The 13,755-nt window shown below is 58.7% G+C and overlaps 5 protein-coding genes across 5 annotated transcripts; 2 read left to right on the top strand and 3 right to left on the bottom strand.

Moving 5' to 3' along the window:
* F5144DRAFT_638364 (uncharacterized protein) lies at positions 1-1,412 on the bottom strand (the record flags this gene model as incomplete). Its single annotated transcript, XM_066792688.1, has 2 exons — positions 559-1,412; positions 1-345 (listed from the first exon to the last, which is right to left on the bottom strand). Exons 1-2 carry the CDS (start codon positions 1,177-1,179, stop codon positions 1-3), a joined length of 966 nt encoding a protein of 321 aa, XP_066649241.1. The 5' UTR covers positions 1,180-1,412.
* Positions 1,413-1,957: 545 nt separating this feature from the next.
* F5144DRAFT_598364 (uncharacterized protein) lies at positions 1,958-3,976 on the top strand (the record flags this gene model as incomplete). Its single annotated transcript, XM_066790938.1, has 3 exons — positions 1,958-2,008; positions 2,565-3,485; positions 3,566-3,976. 3 exons carry the CDS (start codon positions 1,958-1,960, stop codon positions 3,974-3,976), a joined length of 1,383 nt encoding a protein of 460 aa, XP_066649242.1.
* Positions 3,977-4,516: 540 nt separating this feature from the next.
* On the bottom strand, positions 4,517-9,245 carry F5144DRAFT_524495 (CPSF A subunit region-domain-containing protein; the record flags this gene model as incomplete). The annotated part of the gene is made up of 5 exons (XM_066786787.1): positions 7,046-9,245; positions 6,668-6,984; positions 6,435-6,608; positions 5,145-6,387; positions 4,517-5,073 (listed from the first exon to the last, which is right to left on the bottom strand). The coding sequence occupies exons 1-5, from the start codon at positions 9,138-9,140 to the stop codon at positions 4,517-4,519; spliced, it is 4,386 nt and encodes a 1,461-aa protein (XP_066649243.1). The 5' UTR covers positions 9,141-9,245.
* Positions 9,246-9,414: 169 nt separating this feature from the next.
* Positions 9,415-11,913, top strand: F5144DRAFT_557930 (uncharacterized protein). The gene has a single exon (XM_066788052.1). It carries the CDS (start codon positions 9,667-9,669, stop codon positions 11,479-11,481), a length of 1,815 nt encoding a protein of 604 aa, XP_066649244.1. The 5' UTR covers positions 9,415-9,666; the 3' UTR covers positions 11,482-11,913.
* Positions 11,914-13,298, bottom strand: F5144DRAFT_557931 (uncharacterized protein). Its single transcript, XM_066788053.1, has 2 exons — positions 13,173-13,298; positions 11,914-13,071 (listed from the first exon to the last, which is right to left on the bottom strand). The coding sequence occupies exons 1-2, from the start codon at positions 13,259-13,261 to the stop codon at positions 12,096-12,098; spliced, it is 1,065 nt and encodes a 354-aa protein (XP_066649245.1). The 5' UTR covers positions 13,262-13,298; the 3' UTR covers positions 11,914-12,095.
* Positions 13,299-13,755: the final 457 nt, after the last annotated feature.

The following is a 13,755-nucleotide window of genomic DNA, read 5'->3' on the forward strand; positions in this document are numbered from 1 at the left end:
TCATAACCCAAGCAAGTTTCTTGCACCCTCTCTGCCTGCCCTCGCCCCCGGCTGCCGAAGGGGCACGTTTGTGATCACGTTCCCGATCTTGACCTTGATACCCTCGACGGGAATCTGCACTTCCCGAAGTTTCTGTTGCGTATCCCGCCCACCAAACACCCGCTCCGTCGCCCTCACTAGCTCGTCCGTAGGCTCGGCAAACGACCACGCAATCGACACATGAAACGCCTCGCCGATCCGTCTCCCGCCGTTGGCCCGCCCATCCTCGGCCTCGGCCCACTCGTAGAGCCCCGGCTGCCCGTACCGCTTCACCACGGCGTTGCACCGGCGCAGCAACCCCGTCAACTCGAGGTTTGGGTTATCACCAGCATCCCCATCATCCTCATCACCACCACCCCCCAACCCCTTCCTCCTCAACAAACTCTCCACCCTCAACACCAAAAACGACCGCCCGCTCTCCCCCGTCCGATGCCACTCCACCACCCCACTCCCCCTTAACCCAAACACCGCCTGCCCCCCCCCACCACCACCACCACCACCACCACCACCGCCACCCACCTCCTCCACCACCTCCCTCAAAAACGCCCCCTTCTCCCCCGTCCCCACCACCATCGGCCTCGTCAAACTCACATGCAGCGGCAGCGCCACGCCAAGCTCACTAGCCAGGAAACTCTCCACCACCACCACCACCCCCTCCCCTTTTCCAGAGATAGCCGTAGAGAGTGCGCCAACGCGCTCCGCCAACAGCGCATGCGTGGCCGGGTCCGGGTGCCATTCCACATAGACGTGGGTGGGCCAGGAGCCGGGGGTGTGCGGGGTCTGGCGGGTGCGGCCTTGGTGCAGGGAGGGGTCGTCGTGGGTGGTGGTGCGGGTGGGGGTGGCGTAGAGGTCGTGGAAGGAGGGGGGGAGGGGGGGGAGGGTGGTGGTGGATTGTGGGGGAGGGTTTGGGGGTAGCAGGGAGGGGGGGTTGTGATTTCTGGGGGGGTTGCTGTTTGGGTTTGGGTTGGTGTTGGTGTTGTGGTTGGTGTTGTGGTTGGTGTTGTGGTTGGTGTTGTGGTTGGTGTTGGGTGGGGAGGATGGAGTTGTTTTTTGTTTCTTTCTGTTTCGGTTTCGGGGGGTGGTGTCGGTGCTGGATGGGGAGGTGTCCGAGTCGGAGGAGGTGTAATCGACTAGCGCCATTGCTGATCTGATGGCGGTGGTGATTTTGGCGGTTTGTGGTCAAGTCGGATTTGGCTGGCTGGGTCTGGCGGGCTCGGTTTTGTTTTGCTTTGTTTTGTTTCGTCTTGTTTCGTTTGCTGGCTTCCGTGTGGAGTCCCCTGGCCGGTGCGATGGCCCGGGGCCTATCTCAGCCCTGTCACGGCCACGTTTTGGTGTTGTAGCCGTACGATCCCGGGACGACTCGACAACGGCTCAGCCAATGGCGGGTGCGGAGAAACCCGTTGATGCTTTCCATGCACATGGGCGCTTTTTAGTGTATCTCGGGGGATGCCGGTACTGGCTGCGATGTGGTGGAAACTTTGTTCTGTTTCTTGCGACGGCTGCCGATTGGTTTGCGCAAGAGTCGGGACGGAAATTCAGGGTCTCTCGGCTTGGGCCTCTCCTCTGACTCGCTGTATTCGCTGCCCCTGCGTGGCTGAAGGGACAGATGACGCTGCCACGGGATGTGAGGAAGTGCATGGTATTGGCCTGTAACGAAGTCGAGGCAGGCCCTTTTCAACATTCAGACAGAGTTGGGCCGCACCATCGCATTCGCCCGCGCCCGGCTTTGTACGCGCGTATCAGCCCATCGTTTATTATCAGGTACCTACTCAGCTCTCACCTTTTTTTCCAAGGAAGAACCCAAATCATTTTTGAAGATATTCCAACTTTGAACTTTCAACTTCGTCATTCCAAACCCCACTTTAGGTTCATCCAAGCATCTCCAAGCCCCACTGAATCGAGTTACCCCTGCACCAAAATGAGCGACAGGGATTCCGACGGCGGCATGTCTGCTATCGACAAGCAATGGGTGAGCTTTCTCTCTTCGTCAACTCTCTCCCAAGCTGTTATACATTATTCGTACTCGGCAAGCCATTTCCACATCAGGCTGCTTCGCTGTCTATAACCCACGTGTTTCCCTACCTAGAACTTCATTATCTGCGTTGTCAAAGTTAAGAGGTCGCGCAAGTGCCGATGACGTCGTCCTTCGCTCTCATTCCTTTTTCGGAACGCCTTCCAGAGACCTCCTTGATCACCACCACCACAACAATTCCTTCAGAAGTCTCGATAATTTTTCTGCCGAGTATATGGTATTATACGTAGCAGCGGGCTATGGTCCACTATTATCATAATTCAAGATGAACCCCGAGCCTCCCGGTGGTTGCTGGGATGATCGTTGCCGCTCGCGATCGTCCTCGAGTTGCGTCACTGCATCCCGCTTCCATTCCATGGCAGACCTGCCAAGTTTCAGGCGCAAGGTTGCCATTCATAGTCCCAATAAATCCTGGCCTAGAAGCTGTCATTTTTCACCATATTGCCATTTCCGTTCAAAACGACTACTAATCCTTGACTCTTGTTGACCATAGGCATCAAAGTACATCCTTGGCCCTCTCTACGATCCGGAGCCGAACCAAGTCAGTGCAACTCGCCTTGGACCGCGTTCGACACAGCCATCGTCTACCAAGCATATCCGTGAATACCTCGGCCAGAGGCACCGGAAGCCAGTTGTCAAGAACCCCGACGAAACGGTGCCGATTCTGCGCAACAACAGTGTAAAGCGCAAACCCCTCCCCCCTTCGCCGCCACGTTCCAAGTACCCGCCGTTGTCTAGCCTGGAACGCAAGCGCTCCATTCATACCGCCAACCCGCCACAGACTCGCTGGAACCAGGGCACCATTCTGGCCCGAGCCAACAGCGTATCGACTCCCAGGCCCAGCGCAGGTATCATGGCTGCTGCAGTAGGAGACCAGAATAGGCACCGTCGCCGTGCCAGCTCCCACCAGCCGTCCGAGGCGAGAGAAGGCGGAGGGAAAGACACTCTCCCGCGCCGGGCCGGCTCGCTCAGGGAGCGGTACCCAGGGGATATGTCTCACCGGCCGCTAGCCATGCTCACCAAGCAGCACCGGGCAGCGGACCGGGCGCCGCACTTGCACAACCACCGCCGCCAGCAGCCTAGCGACACCATCGACACGCTGGACATTACAGGACCCGTCCCGTCCGTGTACCACCACAGCGGCCCGTTCGACGCCACCCTCAAGTCGCGCAATACCAACAAGAAGTACTCCCCCGTCGAGGCCGTCAAGGAGACCAACGCCAAGGCCCTCAAGGCCACCCCGCCCGAGTACATCCAAGACTCGCTGGTGAAGCACATGCCTCTGCAGGGCACCGCCGTCGTCCCGCCCGGCATGAAGGACATGGCCGGGCGCACCATGCACTACGAGGAGGGTGCCGACATGATGCGCGAGGAGGACGCTGCCGGCGGCGCCTACAAGCGGTGGGAGCACATCGTAGGTCACCCCCTAATCTCATCCCCTCCCACATACACTCGCAACCGGCCAACCAACTAACAACCCACCCCCATCCCCAGCGCTACCACCCCGACGACGTCAAAGGCAAAGGCGAGCCCTCCTTCTCGCACGACCAAGCCCGCCGCGCCAAACAACCCACCACCAACAGCACCGGGACCGTCTCCTACGAGATGCAGCCCACCACCACCACCGCCACCGCCTCCTCCCCATTGTTGCCGCGCGACTATGACCACAACTACGACTACGGCCATGGCAAGGCGGAGGAGGGTGTCACGATCGCCGCTGTGCGCCGGCGGAGCGTGAGTAATGCTGGCGAGCGGGAGCGGCCGCGGGAGGGGTTGGGGGCGGAGGCTGCGGGCTCGTCGGGGGTGCACCGGAGTAATACGGGCGGGAAGAATTTGGCGCAGAGTTTGAAGAGGCGGTTGGGGAGTTTGAGGAGGAGGGGAGCGGGGGAGGGGGTGGGGTATTGAGCTTGTTATGGGGGAGGATGGGATTGTGTGGGATTGTGGTTGGGGGTTTCGCGGCAGGTTGATGATTTAGCGGCTTTTGGTTTCTTGTGTTCATTTATAGACGGACGGAAGTGTGTTGCTGGGGTTGATTTCTGCCATATGTTTTGATTTACGATCGGCAAATAGAAATGACTGAAACGCTCTTCTAAAGGAACACTCGTGATAGATGGCTTGCCTAAGACAGAAGTGCATGTGGCTGACTGGGTTTAGCGAGAGGGGTTAGAGATCCCAAGAATACTTACACTGACACAAGGCACACACGCCGTTCCTGTAACATAATACAAACATCAAGGAAGCACCCTTTTTATCAACCTAGCATCCCTGAGGCATACCTAACCCCTGTGCATGTAAACAAACAACAACCACCACACCACAAAACAAACGGCCTCAACCCCAGTTCAACCCTCACTCAATCACCCTTTCCCACTTCCACCACACCCCCCTATCCATCTCCCCTTACCCATCACTCCCCCCCTCCCCCTCGAAAACCAACAACCCCCCTCAAAAATACCCCAACCCCGCCCACCCCAACACCCCCTCCAACTCCGCCCTCACCTCCCCCACCGCAGTCCCCCCCCCACTCCCATGATACCCCGCCCGCCCCGCCACCTCCACCCGTCTCGCCATGCCCAGCTCCCCAAACCGCGCCAACAACGCGCCATCCACAATCGCCCTTCCCATGCCCGCCTCGACGCCCGCCGCCACGGCCTCGCCCGCCGCCACGCGGTAGCCGCGCGGGTTCAGCCCGGCGGCGGCGGGCAGGGCGTTAGCGAGCTGTGTGGCGAGCGAGGAGAGGCGGCGGTAGGTGGCTTCGGGGAGGGGGCGGAGCGCGGAGAGGGCGCCGGTGGGGGAGGCGAGGAGCAGGATGTGCGGGCGGTGGGTGCCGGGTTCGGGGTCGGGGTCGGGTTGGGTGGTTTGCTGCTGTTTTTGTTTGGCTTTGTCGGCGGCTTTGTCGGCGGGGGTGGAGGCGGGGAGGAGCAGGGATTTGGTGGGGTAGTTAGCGCCGGTGTTGAAGGTTGTGCGGTGGAGGAGGAGGTGGCCTTGGAGGGATTTCGGGTCTAGGAAGTGGGTTAGTTTGGTTAATTGAGGGTGATAGGCTAGGTTGGGAGTGGGAGATGGAAAGGCTTACGCTCGGGGTCAAACTCCAGAATGTGCATGTTGCCGTCGGCGTCGCACGCTACGATGAAAAGATCCTTCCCATCGGGCAGGAAATCTGCGTTCAGCACCTCCAGCTTCGTCGAGCTCTTCCCGAACAGCATCATCTTGTACGGCTCCTCGGTGTATCCCGTGAACCACACGCCCTTGAAAGCGTCCGCCAACAGGCACAGTCCAGTCCCGGGAAGCTCCTTGGCGGTGGTGACGTAGCAGTTCATGTCCATAAAGGCCACGGGTAGCAGCGTGCCGTCCTCCTTAAGACCTCTGACCATGCACTTTTGCCCTTGGGCAACCAGCATGAGACCCTGGGTGCCAATCTCAGACAGCGCGGTGACTGCGCCCCGTGGGATCTCCTCTTTTGCTATCAGCTTCAACTTCTTGCTGGTCTCTGGGCGCCCGGGCTCGGGGATGACCTCGGCGATGTCGTAGACGTAGACCCGGCCCCTGGTTGGCAGATCCTCGCCCTTGATGAGCGCGGTTCCCACGGTGATGAGCTGCTTCCGCTCGTTGGTGAATTCGGACACCTCCAGGCTCAGGGTGGCGACGCAGAGAACGGTCTCGCATGGCTCCATCTGAACTGAGTCAACCACGGTCCACGTGATGGGGCTCACGAGCTTGAGGATGCCGCGATCGACGGTGGGTTTGAACGGTAGGTTCTCCCGTGCCCACTCCTTGTGGTAGTCGTCGTCCTTGGGCAGCTCAAACGGTTCGAGCGTGTTGCAGCCCACCACGTAGCTCTGCATGGGCGGGTGGTACGCGACAGCGGCGATATCCTCCCCGATGGGTATTTTCCGGACGGCAAGCCCAGTCTCGGCGTAGTTCCAATCCTGCGGCAACTGCGTCACCCGCGCCATGTGTTGAGAGTCTGCGTATATGAAGCCATACTCACAGCCCTCGGTGTGGAATGGGCTCATGGCTATCACACCTGTTCCTTGAAGCGGTAGCACCCTCGGCGCTGATTTGGATGATTTGATAATGAAACTTGGCGATGCACCGGGCAGAAAAACGGTGCTGTATCCGGCGATGTTACTGCACCTGCGCATCGACAACATCCGAGGCTGGTGTGTTGCCTCGTCCTCGTCTGCTTCTTCCGGGCTTTTGGCAAAGGCCGCGTTTGGCAGCTTCTGGAAGAATAGGGTCTTGGAGAAGTCCGCGCCAGCGCTAGTATTGTAGCGGAACGGCTGGTAGATCGTGAGGTCGTCATTTGCATGACGGAGCTGCGACCGGTTAGCTCATGCAGAGAAGGAGTCGGGGGGTAACGAACAATGAGATGCGGAGATTTGTGAGTCGTGTCACCGAGATCAGCCACCAGAATCTCTGCCACCGTCTCTTTCGCCGTGCCTTTCCGTGCAGAATAATCGGCTGAGAGACCTGGGGGTATGTAAGACAACCCTTCAGCGACATAGACTGGTTTCGACAGGTCCGGAAGCCGATATATCTAAATTTTGTTAGCACCAATTACGGCATCAAGACCGCCATGTCGTCGAGCACACTCACATAGAGAGAGCCACTGGCGCTCAGAAGGAACATGAGTATGGTCTGGGCTGGTTTGCCCCCCTTTCCGGCCACTTCCTCTGCAAACGCGCCAGTCGTGTCGGCGTACAGGCAGCCGGTAAGCCACTTGGTGGTAACCAAGGTTTGGTCCTCCTTTTCGAGCTCCTCCAGCTCGTTGCTGCTGTCCATTTGGGCAACAAACACGCTTGAGTCATCTCGAATGATGAGCAGGAGAGGGTCGGCAATACTTGCACTGATAGCCCGAGGCTCGGCGCCGGTCTCTTCATCAAGCATGGGCACGATCTGGCTGAGACCGAAATCTACAAAACCAGTGTCAGCAACATCACTCACAACTGTAAACGTATGGTGTAAAAAACATACCTCCGTCATAACATCGGACTTCAGACTTGAGTACCTGAATGATCCTACTGCCCTTACCCATGGTCCCAGCCTCGATGGTGATGCCGGCTGCAGGATCAAACTCAGTGCCACCGAGACCCTCAAAGCCGGCGGCGGTGAGCGCATACACGTCGGACTTTTCATAGCCATCTAGATCCACTTTGGCGACAATCATAAACTTATCATACTGGCCGGACACGTCGTAGTCTTTCCCGAGAGAGTTCCCGCCCTTGTCACCTTGGAGCGCCTTAGGGATTGGCTTTTTGGCACACATGGTCCAGAACCCCCTCGCCTCGGGGAACTCGAAACGGCCGATAACCTTTGGTTGTATCTCCAGGTTCATGGTCGCGAGAGAAGCCGACTTGTCTCTGCCCACGGCGCAGACCAGCTGCAAGTCACTGTGGACGCCGGCTGAATTTCGTTCCTCCTCGCTCCCAGGTAGCCAGACCGGTTGACTATACGTCATGGCTTGGATGGGGCCGAGGTTGATGAGACGGTCGTGGACGCGAAGGCTGGCCTCTCCGCTCAGGAGGCCGCTCACTGCCGACACGGGCTGGTGCTGCGGCGCCGAGGCTTCGCCGTACAAGTCGTCCTCGTCCTCCTCTTCCTCCTCGATGTCTTCATCTTCCTCAACGTCCACGTCCCCGGCATTGTCCTTGGCCCGGGGCTTCCTTCGCCCAACCTGAGTCTGCTTCTTAGCCCACCCAAACAAGAGTGAGTCGCCCTCTGCGAGCCCGGCAAACATAGCATTGCGGCCAATGCGCGAGAGCGTAGAAACACGACCAGGTACGATGGATCCCCCCGAGGATGCGGGGAGGATCTTCAGCTCTAAGCCGGAGACGGTACGGCCGTCGATACGGAGGGTCATTACGGCCATCTGCCCGTCGTTTAGGATGATCAGAAGCTCGCCTAGGTCGGCGGCCAGGACGTCGATGACGCAGCCTTCTAGACGGAGGTTGAGGTCGGACTGGTCGACAAGGCCGAAAGAGGTGCAATGCTTGGTCATTGGGTTGACAGCTACGCCGTTCGGCTTGCCCGACTGGTCGATGTGGATGAGCTCGTTATACCCTACGAGCAAGGCGCCGCCAACCGGAGCGGGCAGGGGCACGACGCGGAAGAGATCCTGAGGCAGACCGGTGACGGAGAGGATGGTGGTGGAGGCCTTTTGTTGGAGATCGAGGGTAAAGACCATGTAGACGAAGTGATCCTTGCGGCCGAGCGAGTTTGAGGCGGCGGCGGTGGAGGCGAGGATGCCAAAGGTGGGCTCTCGGTACTCATGCAGGAAGGCCAGGTGCACAGGATGGAGCAGGCTTGGGTCAAGATTGGAGAGTCGGAGGACAAATGACGGTGAATATGGTGTGTCTTCTATGTTGCTAGCTCCATTTATGACGGCGCTCGACAGGTCCTTGGCCGGCCGCGGGCCGTCCAGCTCTTCATCCCAGTCACCCATGTCAATGTCCTCATCGGCCTGCTTAAAGGGGAGGATGGCTAGGTTCCTGGCGCCGAACTTGAGCGCAGCACATCTACTGCCCGGGTCAGCGGCCAAGAAGTTGACATAATGACTCAATGGGGCTGCCCAGGGGCTTCCTTGGAGTTCTTCCTGTTCGTAGTAGTGGATGGATACGGTCGATAAGGTGTGATGTTCGGCGTCCCACTCGACGAGACTGAGCTTGGCGTCCTTAAATGCAAGCAAAAGCGAGTCAAGCCCGTGGCGCGCGTTTGGTGTCTTTATCCTAACAAGCCCCGTTACCGTGCCCGCAAGCGGAAACTCGGCGACAAGGACCAGTTTCGTGTAGTTGGCACGATCGGTCCGTTGTGCTAGGCTATCGCCGCCAAGGAAGGATATTTCGAGGCCATCGTCGTCGTTGGCCAACCGGCTTTCATATCGATTCGCATTTCGTGCCCGGTGGCCGTTATTTTGTGATGTGTCGAGTTCGGTCGCAATAACCTTTGTTCGAAATATTTGGAGGAGGGACGACTTGGCGACGGCGAGGTTCGTGCCTTGCCCAGGGATAAATTGCAGCGTCGTCGAATGCGTTACGGCCGTCGGCGGCGTCAGCTCTGTATAACACTGCATTGCATACGCTCGGTCCGCATATCTCTCCTTTAAAAAGTAAGATGTACGTTAGCTCGAAGTTGCTGTAAGAAGGTTGGATTGCTGTTGGGTTGTTGCGTTGAAGCGTTGAAGCTTTGAACAAGCTGCATCTCTGAAAGCAACTGATTGGCCGTTGCCAGGAGACGGGCCAGGCCCGACCCCAGAAGCTCAGACCACTCCAAGCACCCGATGCGATGCTGTCCCACCACAGGCGCGAGCTTGAGCTCACTCGTGTTTTACCTTGCAGTTCATGCGGCATTGCGTCACAGCCAGATGAACCCTCCCTGGCGAGGTCCCCTCCCATCCGAGTGCCTTCCCTATCACCCCAACCCACTTTCAAACCTCAAACCTGCCTGCAACATGTCCCTGCTTCAACCACCTGCCGATTGAAGCTGTCGCATCCGTATTGCAATTATTTCGACAATTTGTTCGACAATTCGCGCCCTCACAGCTTCTCATTCAACATAAGCCATCAAGTCCTCGTTTCAGAGGCGACGAACCCGGCAAAATGGCACCAGCAGGTCTCCTGCAGACCAGTCTGATCTGGGTCGCATACGGTGTTGCTGTCGCCCTCGTTCTACTCGTCTCCGTCATCACCACCCTCACCTGGCAGACACCTCACGAGCGGTCCATTGTCGTCAGCATTGTTTCCATCATCAGCCTTACCGCGCTGCTCGCCACCGTCTTCCTCCTTCCCGTCGACATCGCCCTCGTCTCATCGACCGCGTCAGCTCACCTTGGCGCAAAGAAGGACTGGGCCACCCCCGGCCGTGTTGATGGAATTCTTTTGACGCTCAAGATCGTGTACTACACACTTTACACGCTCGATGCGCTGCTATGTCTGATCGTCATACCCTTCACCTACTTCTGGTTCGAGGAATACGATGAAGTCGAGGAGGAAGAAGGGACCAGCAGCGCTGCCGCTCGCATCTGGCGGGCCCTGAAGTACACATTGGGTTTTGTGTTCCTCGTGGTCATCCTCTTCCTCATCGGCTTCTTCGTGCCAGCCGCTGGCAATAACCCCGGAAAGCACATGGATCTGGACTACTTCAAGCGCCTACTCGCCGCGAATAATGGGGAGAAGGCGCTTACCTTTGGTGTGGGTCTGCTCATAACCCTTGGTACCCTTCTCTACATCCTATACACGAGCGCTGGTCTAGCTCTGCTCCCGGTGTCGTTCATAAAATCCGCACCGTCTATCTCGGCCCCCCAGCTCTCGGCAACCACCGCCTCGGCCCTAGAGCACAATCGCGAGCTACAAAGGCAGCTGGGGATGCGCAACGCCGGCCGCCCGGAAGGCATGTCACAAAAGGACAGGAGGGAGATGGACGCTCTTTTGCGCGAGGAGCGGACCCTTGTGCGCCGTGAGAGGCTGGCGGCCGAGGCACGTGGGGACAACCGCAGCAAAATCTACCGGGCCTGGACCAAGATCGAAGCAGTCTTCCGCCCCCTGAAGCTGCTCGGCGGCATCTTCTTGCTCCTGCTCTCCATCCTCATTTGGGTGTCGATGCTCATCACGGGCATCGACAAGGCCGCCAATTCTATTTGCAAGCAACACTGCGGCTATATCCTCGGCCACCTCAACGTGTTCCAGCCCATCAACTGGATCTTCGTCCAGTCCGCCAAGGTCTTCCCCGTCGACTACATCCTCATGGCGCTCCTCGTGCTCCTCTTTTTTAGCAGCTCCATCACGGGCCTAGCCACCATTGGCATCCGCTTCCTCTGGGTGCGCATCTTCCAGCTCAAAAAGGGCCGCACGGCACCGCAAGCCCTGCTCATCGCGACGGTGCTGCTAGCCCTCATGATCCTCGCCATCAACTACGCGGTGGCCATGCTCGTGGCGCCGCAGTACGCCATCTACGGCACGCAGACCTTCTGCGTCAACCCGCCGCGGCACCCGGGCGAGCAGCCCGACTGCCGCGAGCACCGCGACATGGTGCGCCCCTGCTCCGAGGCCTTCCGCGAGCCCGCCGCTAAGGACGTCTGCACCCCCACCGTCATGTCCACCTTCCTCAACCGCGTCACCCTCAACTGGCCCGTCTTCGGCGCCGTCGACTTCTGGACCCAGTTCGTCTTCCTCGCCGTCTTCCTCGTCGTCTTCGTCACCAGCCTCTTCCGCACCCCGCGCCTCAACCTCAGCGAGCTGGACGAGGAGGCCGAGGTCGATGAGGAGGAGGGCCTGCTGGCCAGCACCGGCCGCCGCTTTGGCGCGACCTGGGGCGATATCACTGGCCGCGCCAAGAACACCGCCGCGCCGGGCCAGGAGGGTTATGGCACGGCGGCTGGGCAGGAAAATGGGGGCGGGTCGGGCGCGAGGGGTTAAGCTTAACGGTGGTGGGGTAACGGAAAACGACAAAAAGGAGAAACGGGATCTGGGTTTGGGCTTGGGAATAGGGCTGGGAATGGACCTGGGAATGGGCCTGGGAATGGCAAACTGACTGGCTGAATGAATCGGGCAACCGATAGCTCGGAATCGATATCTGACTTCGTCACCGAGACTGTACCACTTTGGGGCGGGCCGGTGTGGTGGGTGAGACGTGGCGGAGTTCAATGGGTCGTTTTTCGCTTGGTCGCATGGCATGGCATGGCATGTAACTGGTCGCTGGGAATTATGAAATGATGTCTTACTGGTCAGGGATACGCTGGATGATTGCGGGTTGCGGGTTGGAGTTGTCTTGGGGATTTTGTGGCTTTGTCATCTGTATATCAAGTCAAGCGCGTATTTCGTATATCGGGCGTCTGCTAAATACGGTGTTTTCTTTCGATACCATCTCCAATGTGATGCGCTCACTTCCATGATAAAATATGACAACCGTGTGATCATCACATCACCTAAGCCAACCCCCGTCCCTCAGCCCCCAGCTCACGGGTAGTTACAGACACACACACACACACATACAGCCTCTCATAAGCTCTGCTGTATATGCAGGTAAAAAGCTAAGGCCGATTCTCCCTCTCAAACTTCACCCACTCATGCCCCCGCTCCTCGTACCCCGCCGACGGGCCCGTGTGCATCTCGCGCCAGCAGCGCGCGCAGTAGCCGTCGCCGTCGCAGCCGGCGCAGGTGACCGTCGCGTCGTCCAGGCACACCACGCACCACGTCTTTTGGTCGGCGTCCGTGTACTTGCTCGACGCGCCCAGCCGGCCGGCGCGGTCTTGCGGCCGGAACGTCGGCGCCGAGGGGAGGCCGAGCGCGTCGGAGGCGGAGGTTGCTGGTGGCCCCAGGCCTCGCAGGGAGGCCATGCGCGCTGCGAGGTCCTGCTCCAGAGCGTCCTCGTCGCCGTGAGGGCCGGGGGCGGGGTCTACGAGCTGTGAGGGGACGGTGGGGAGAGTGAAGGGGGCTTCTTCGTCGTCGTTTTGAGGTGTTGTTTCTGAGGGCGGCGGTAGTGAGTTTATCTCATCGCGTATTTGTGAGAGGAGCGTATCGACGTCGCGCGTCATTTGTTCCCCGTCCGAGTTATCATCATCGGTATCACCTTCTGTGTTGCTCGGCCCGTTTGATGCCGGACCCCCGGCTTTCTTCCCCAGTGATTCAAGCAGATCAGATACCCTTTTTGCCTCGTCCCGGGGATCCAAGCCAGGGGGTGGCACCGCATCCTCATCTGCGGCAAGGTCGAACTCCTCGTCTCCCAGGGCGCCTAAAAGCTCGTCCAGGGCTTCTTCGTCGGCCGCCTCGAACTCGGCAGAACGAATTGGGGGCCGTTTTGAAGATTGGTTTTTCGGTCCCCCCGGCATCGGGGATACCTGTCTAGTCCCCTCTTCTTTGGGAAGCGGGCTCCCCGAGGGCGGTGCTCCTGTGCCGGCCCCATCCCGGCTACTGCTGCTTGATTGACTCCGAAGAATGCGGAGTCGTGCAGCCAAGGCATCTTCCTTTGAGGTTGGTTGGGCGTCTGGTACAGGGAGGATTGCGGTGCTTCTCGCACGTGTCTTAGCCCGATGTACTTCACGTATAGGGTACTACACGAGGACGGTGGCATGCCGGATGCCACGCTGTCAAGGACGGGGCATTATTACTTTGCTGGCTTGTCAAGTGTGACGCCTGTGGACTTGAGGGCATTCAGCCTGTCCAACAAGGATTGATCACTGGGCCGAGAGGGGTTCATGATGGTCGCACGATAAAAAACTATTTTATAGCAAACAGCACGGATAAGAAAGCCGCGGAGAAAAGAAACCGATTTATCATCGACGGGCGTCTTGATAGGCGTCCTCGGGTGGTTAAACGGGGCATGCGATCAATTTGCGAAAGCGGTGCGATAGGTGTGGTGGCATTGACAAGCAAGAGTTGCTGTGTGAAGTTGGGCGGATGGGGCAAGGCACACCCCAAGGCATCCCTCAGATCCAAATCAGGCAGGCTCAGCGGGTTGATGCAGGGTCAAACCGTCACCATTTCTGGGGTGCGTGTGGAGCGTGCCACTATCCCCAGTTACCATTGGTTGATTCAGGTGATTTGCAGATCGATATGGAGTCATTCCTCAGCCACATGTGGAGTTCCTGCAGCGGTGGTGCCGTGGCGCCGCCTTACCAGCTTTCTGGAATCAAGTGGCGTTTTCTGCGGTTGAACAGCGAGCAGCGGGCATGAATGAATTGGGATCATCAA

Source organism: Chaetomium tenue (assembly GCF_020726465.1).
Source record: "Chaetomium tenue strain MPI-SDFR-AT-0079 chromosome Unknown F5144scaffold_1, whole genome shotgun sequence".
NCBI lineage: Eukaryota > Fungi > Ascomycota > Sordariomycetes > Sordariales > Chaetomiaceae > Chaetomium > Chaetomium tenue.

Bases quoted from the DNA above. Each gene is read 5' to 3' on its own strand.
- F5144DRAFT_557930 (XM_066788052.1), top strand. From the start codon at position 9,667: ATGGCACCAGCAGGTCTCCTGCAGACCAGTCTGATCTGGGTCGCATAC.
- F5144DRAFT_557931 (XM_066788053.1), bottom strand. From the start codon at position 13,261: ATGAACCCCTCTCGGCCCAGTGATCAATCCTTGTTGGACAGGCTGAAT. The intron at 13,072-13,172 runs GTAATAATGCCC...ACGTGCGAGAAG, and splicing joins ACACTTGACAAGCCAGCAAA to CACCGCAATCCTCCCTGTAC.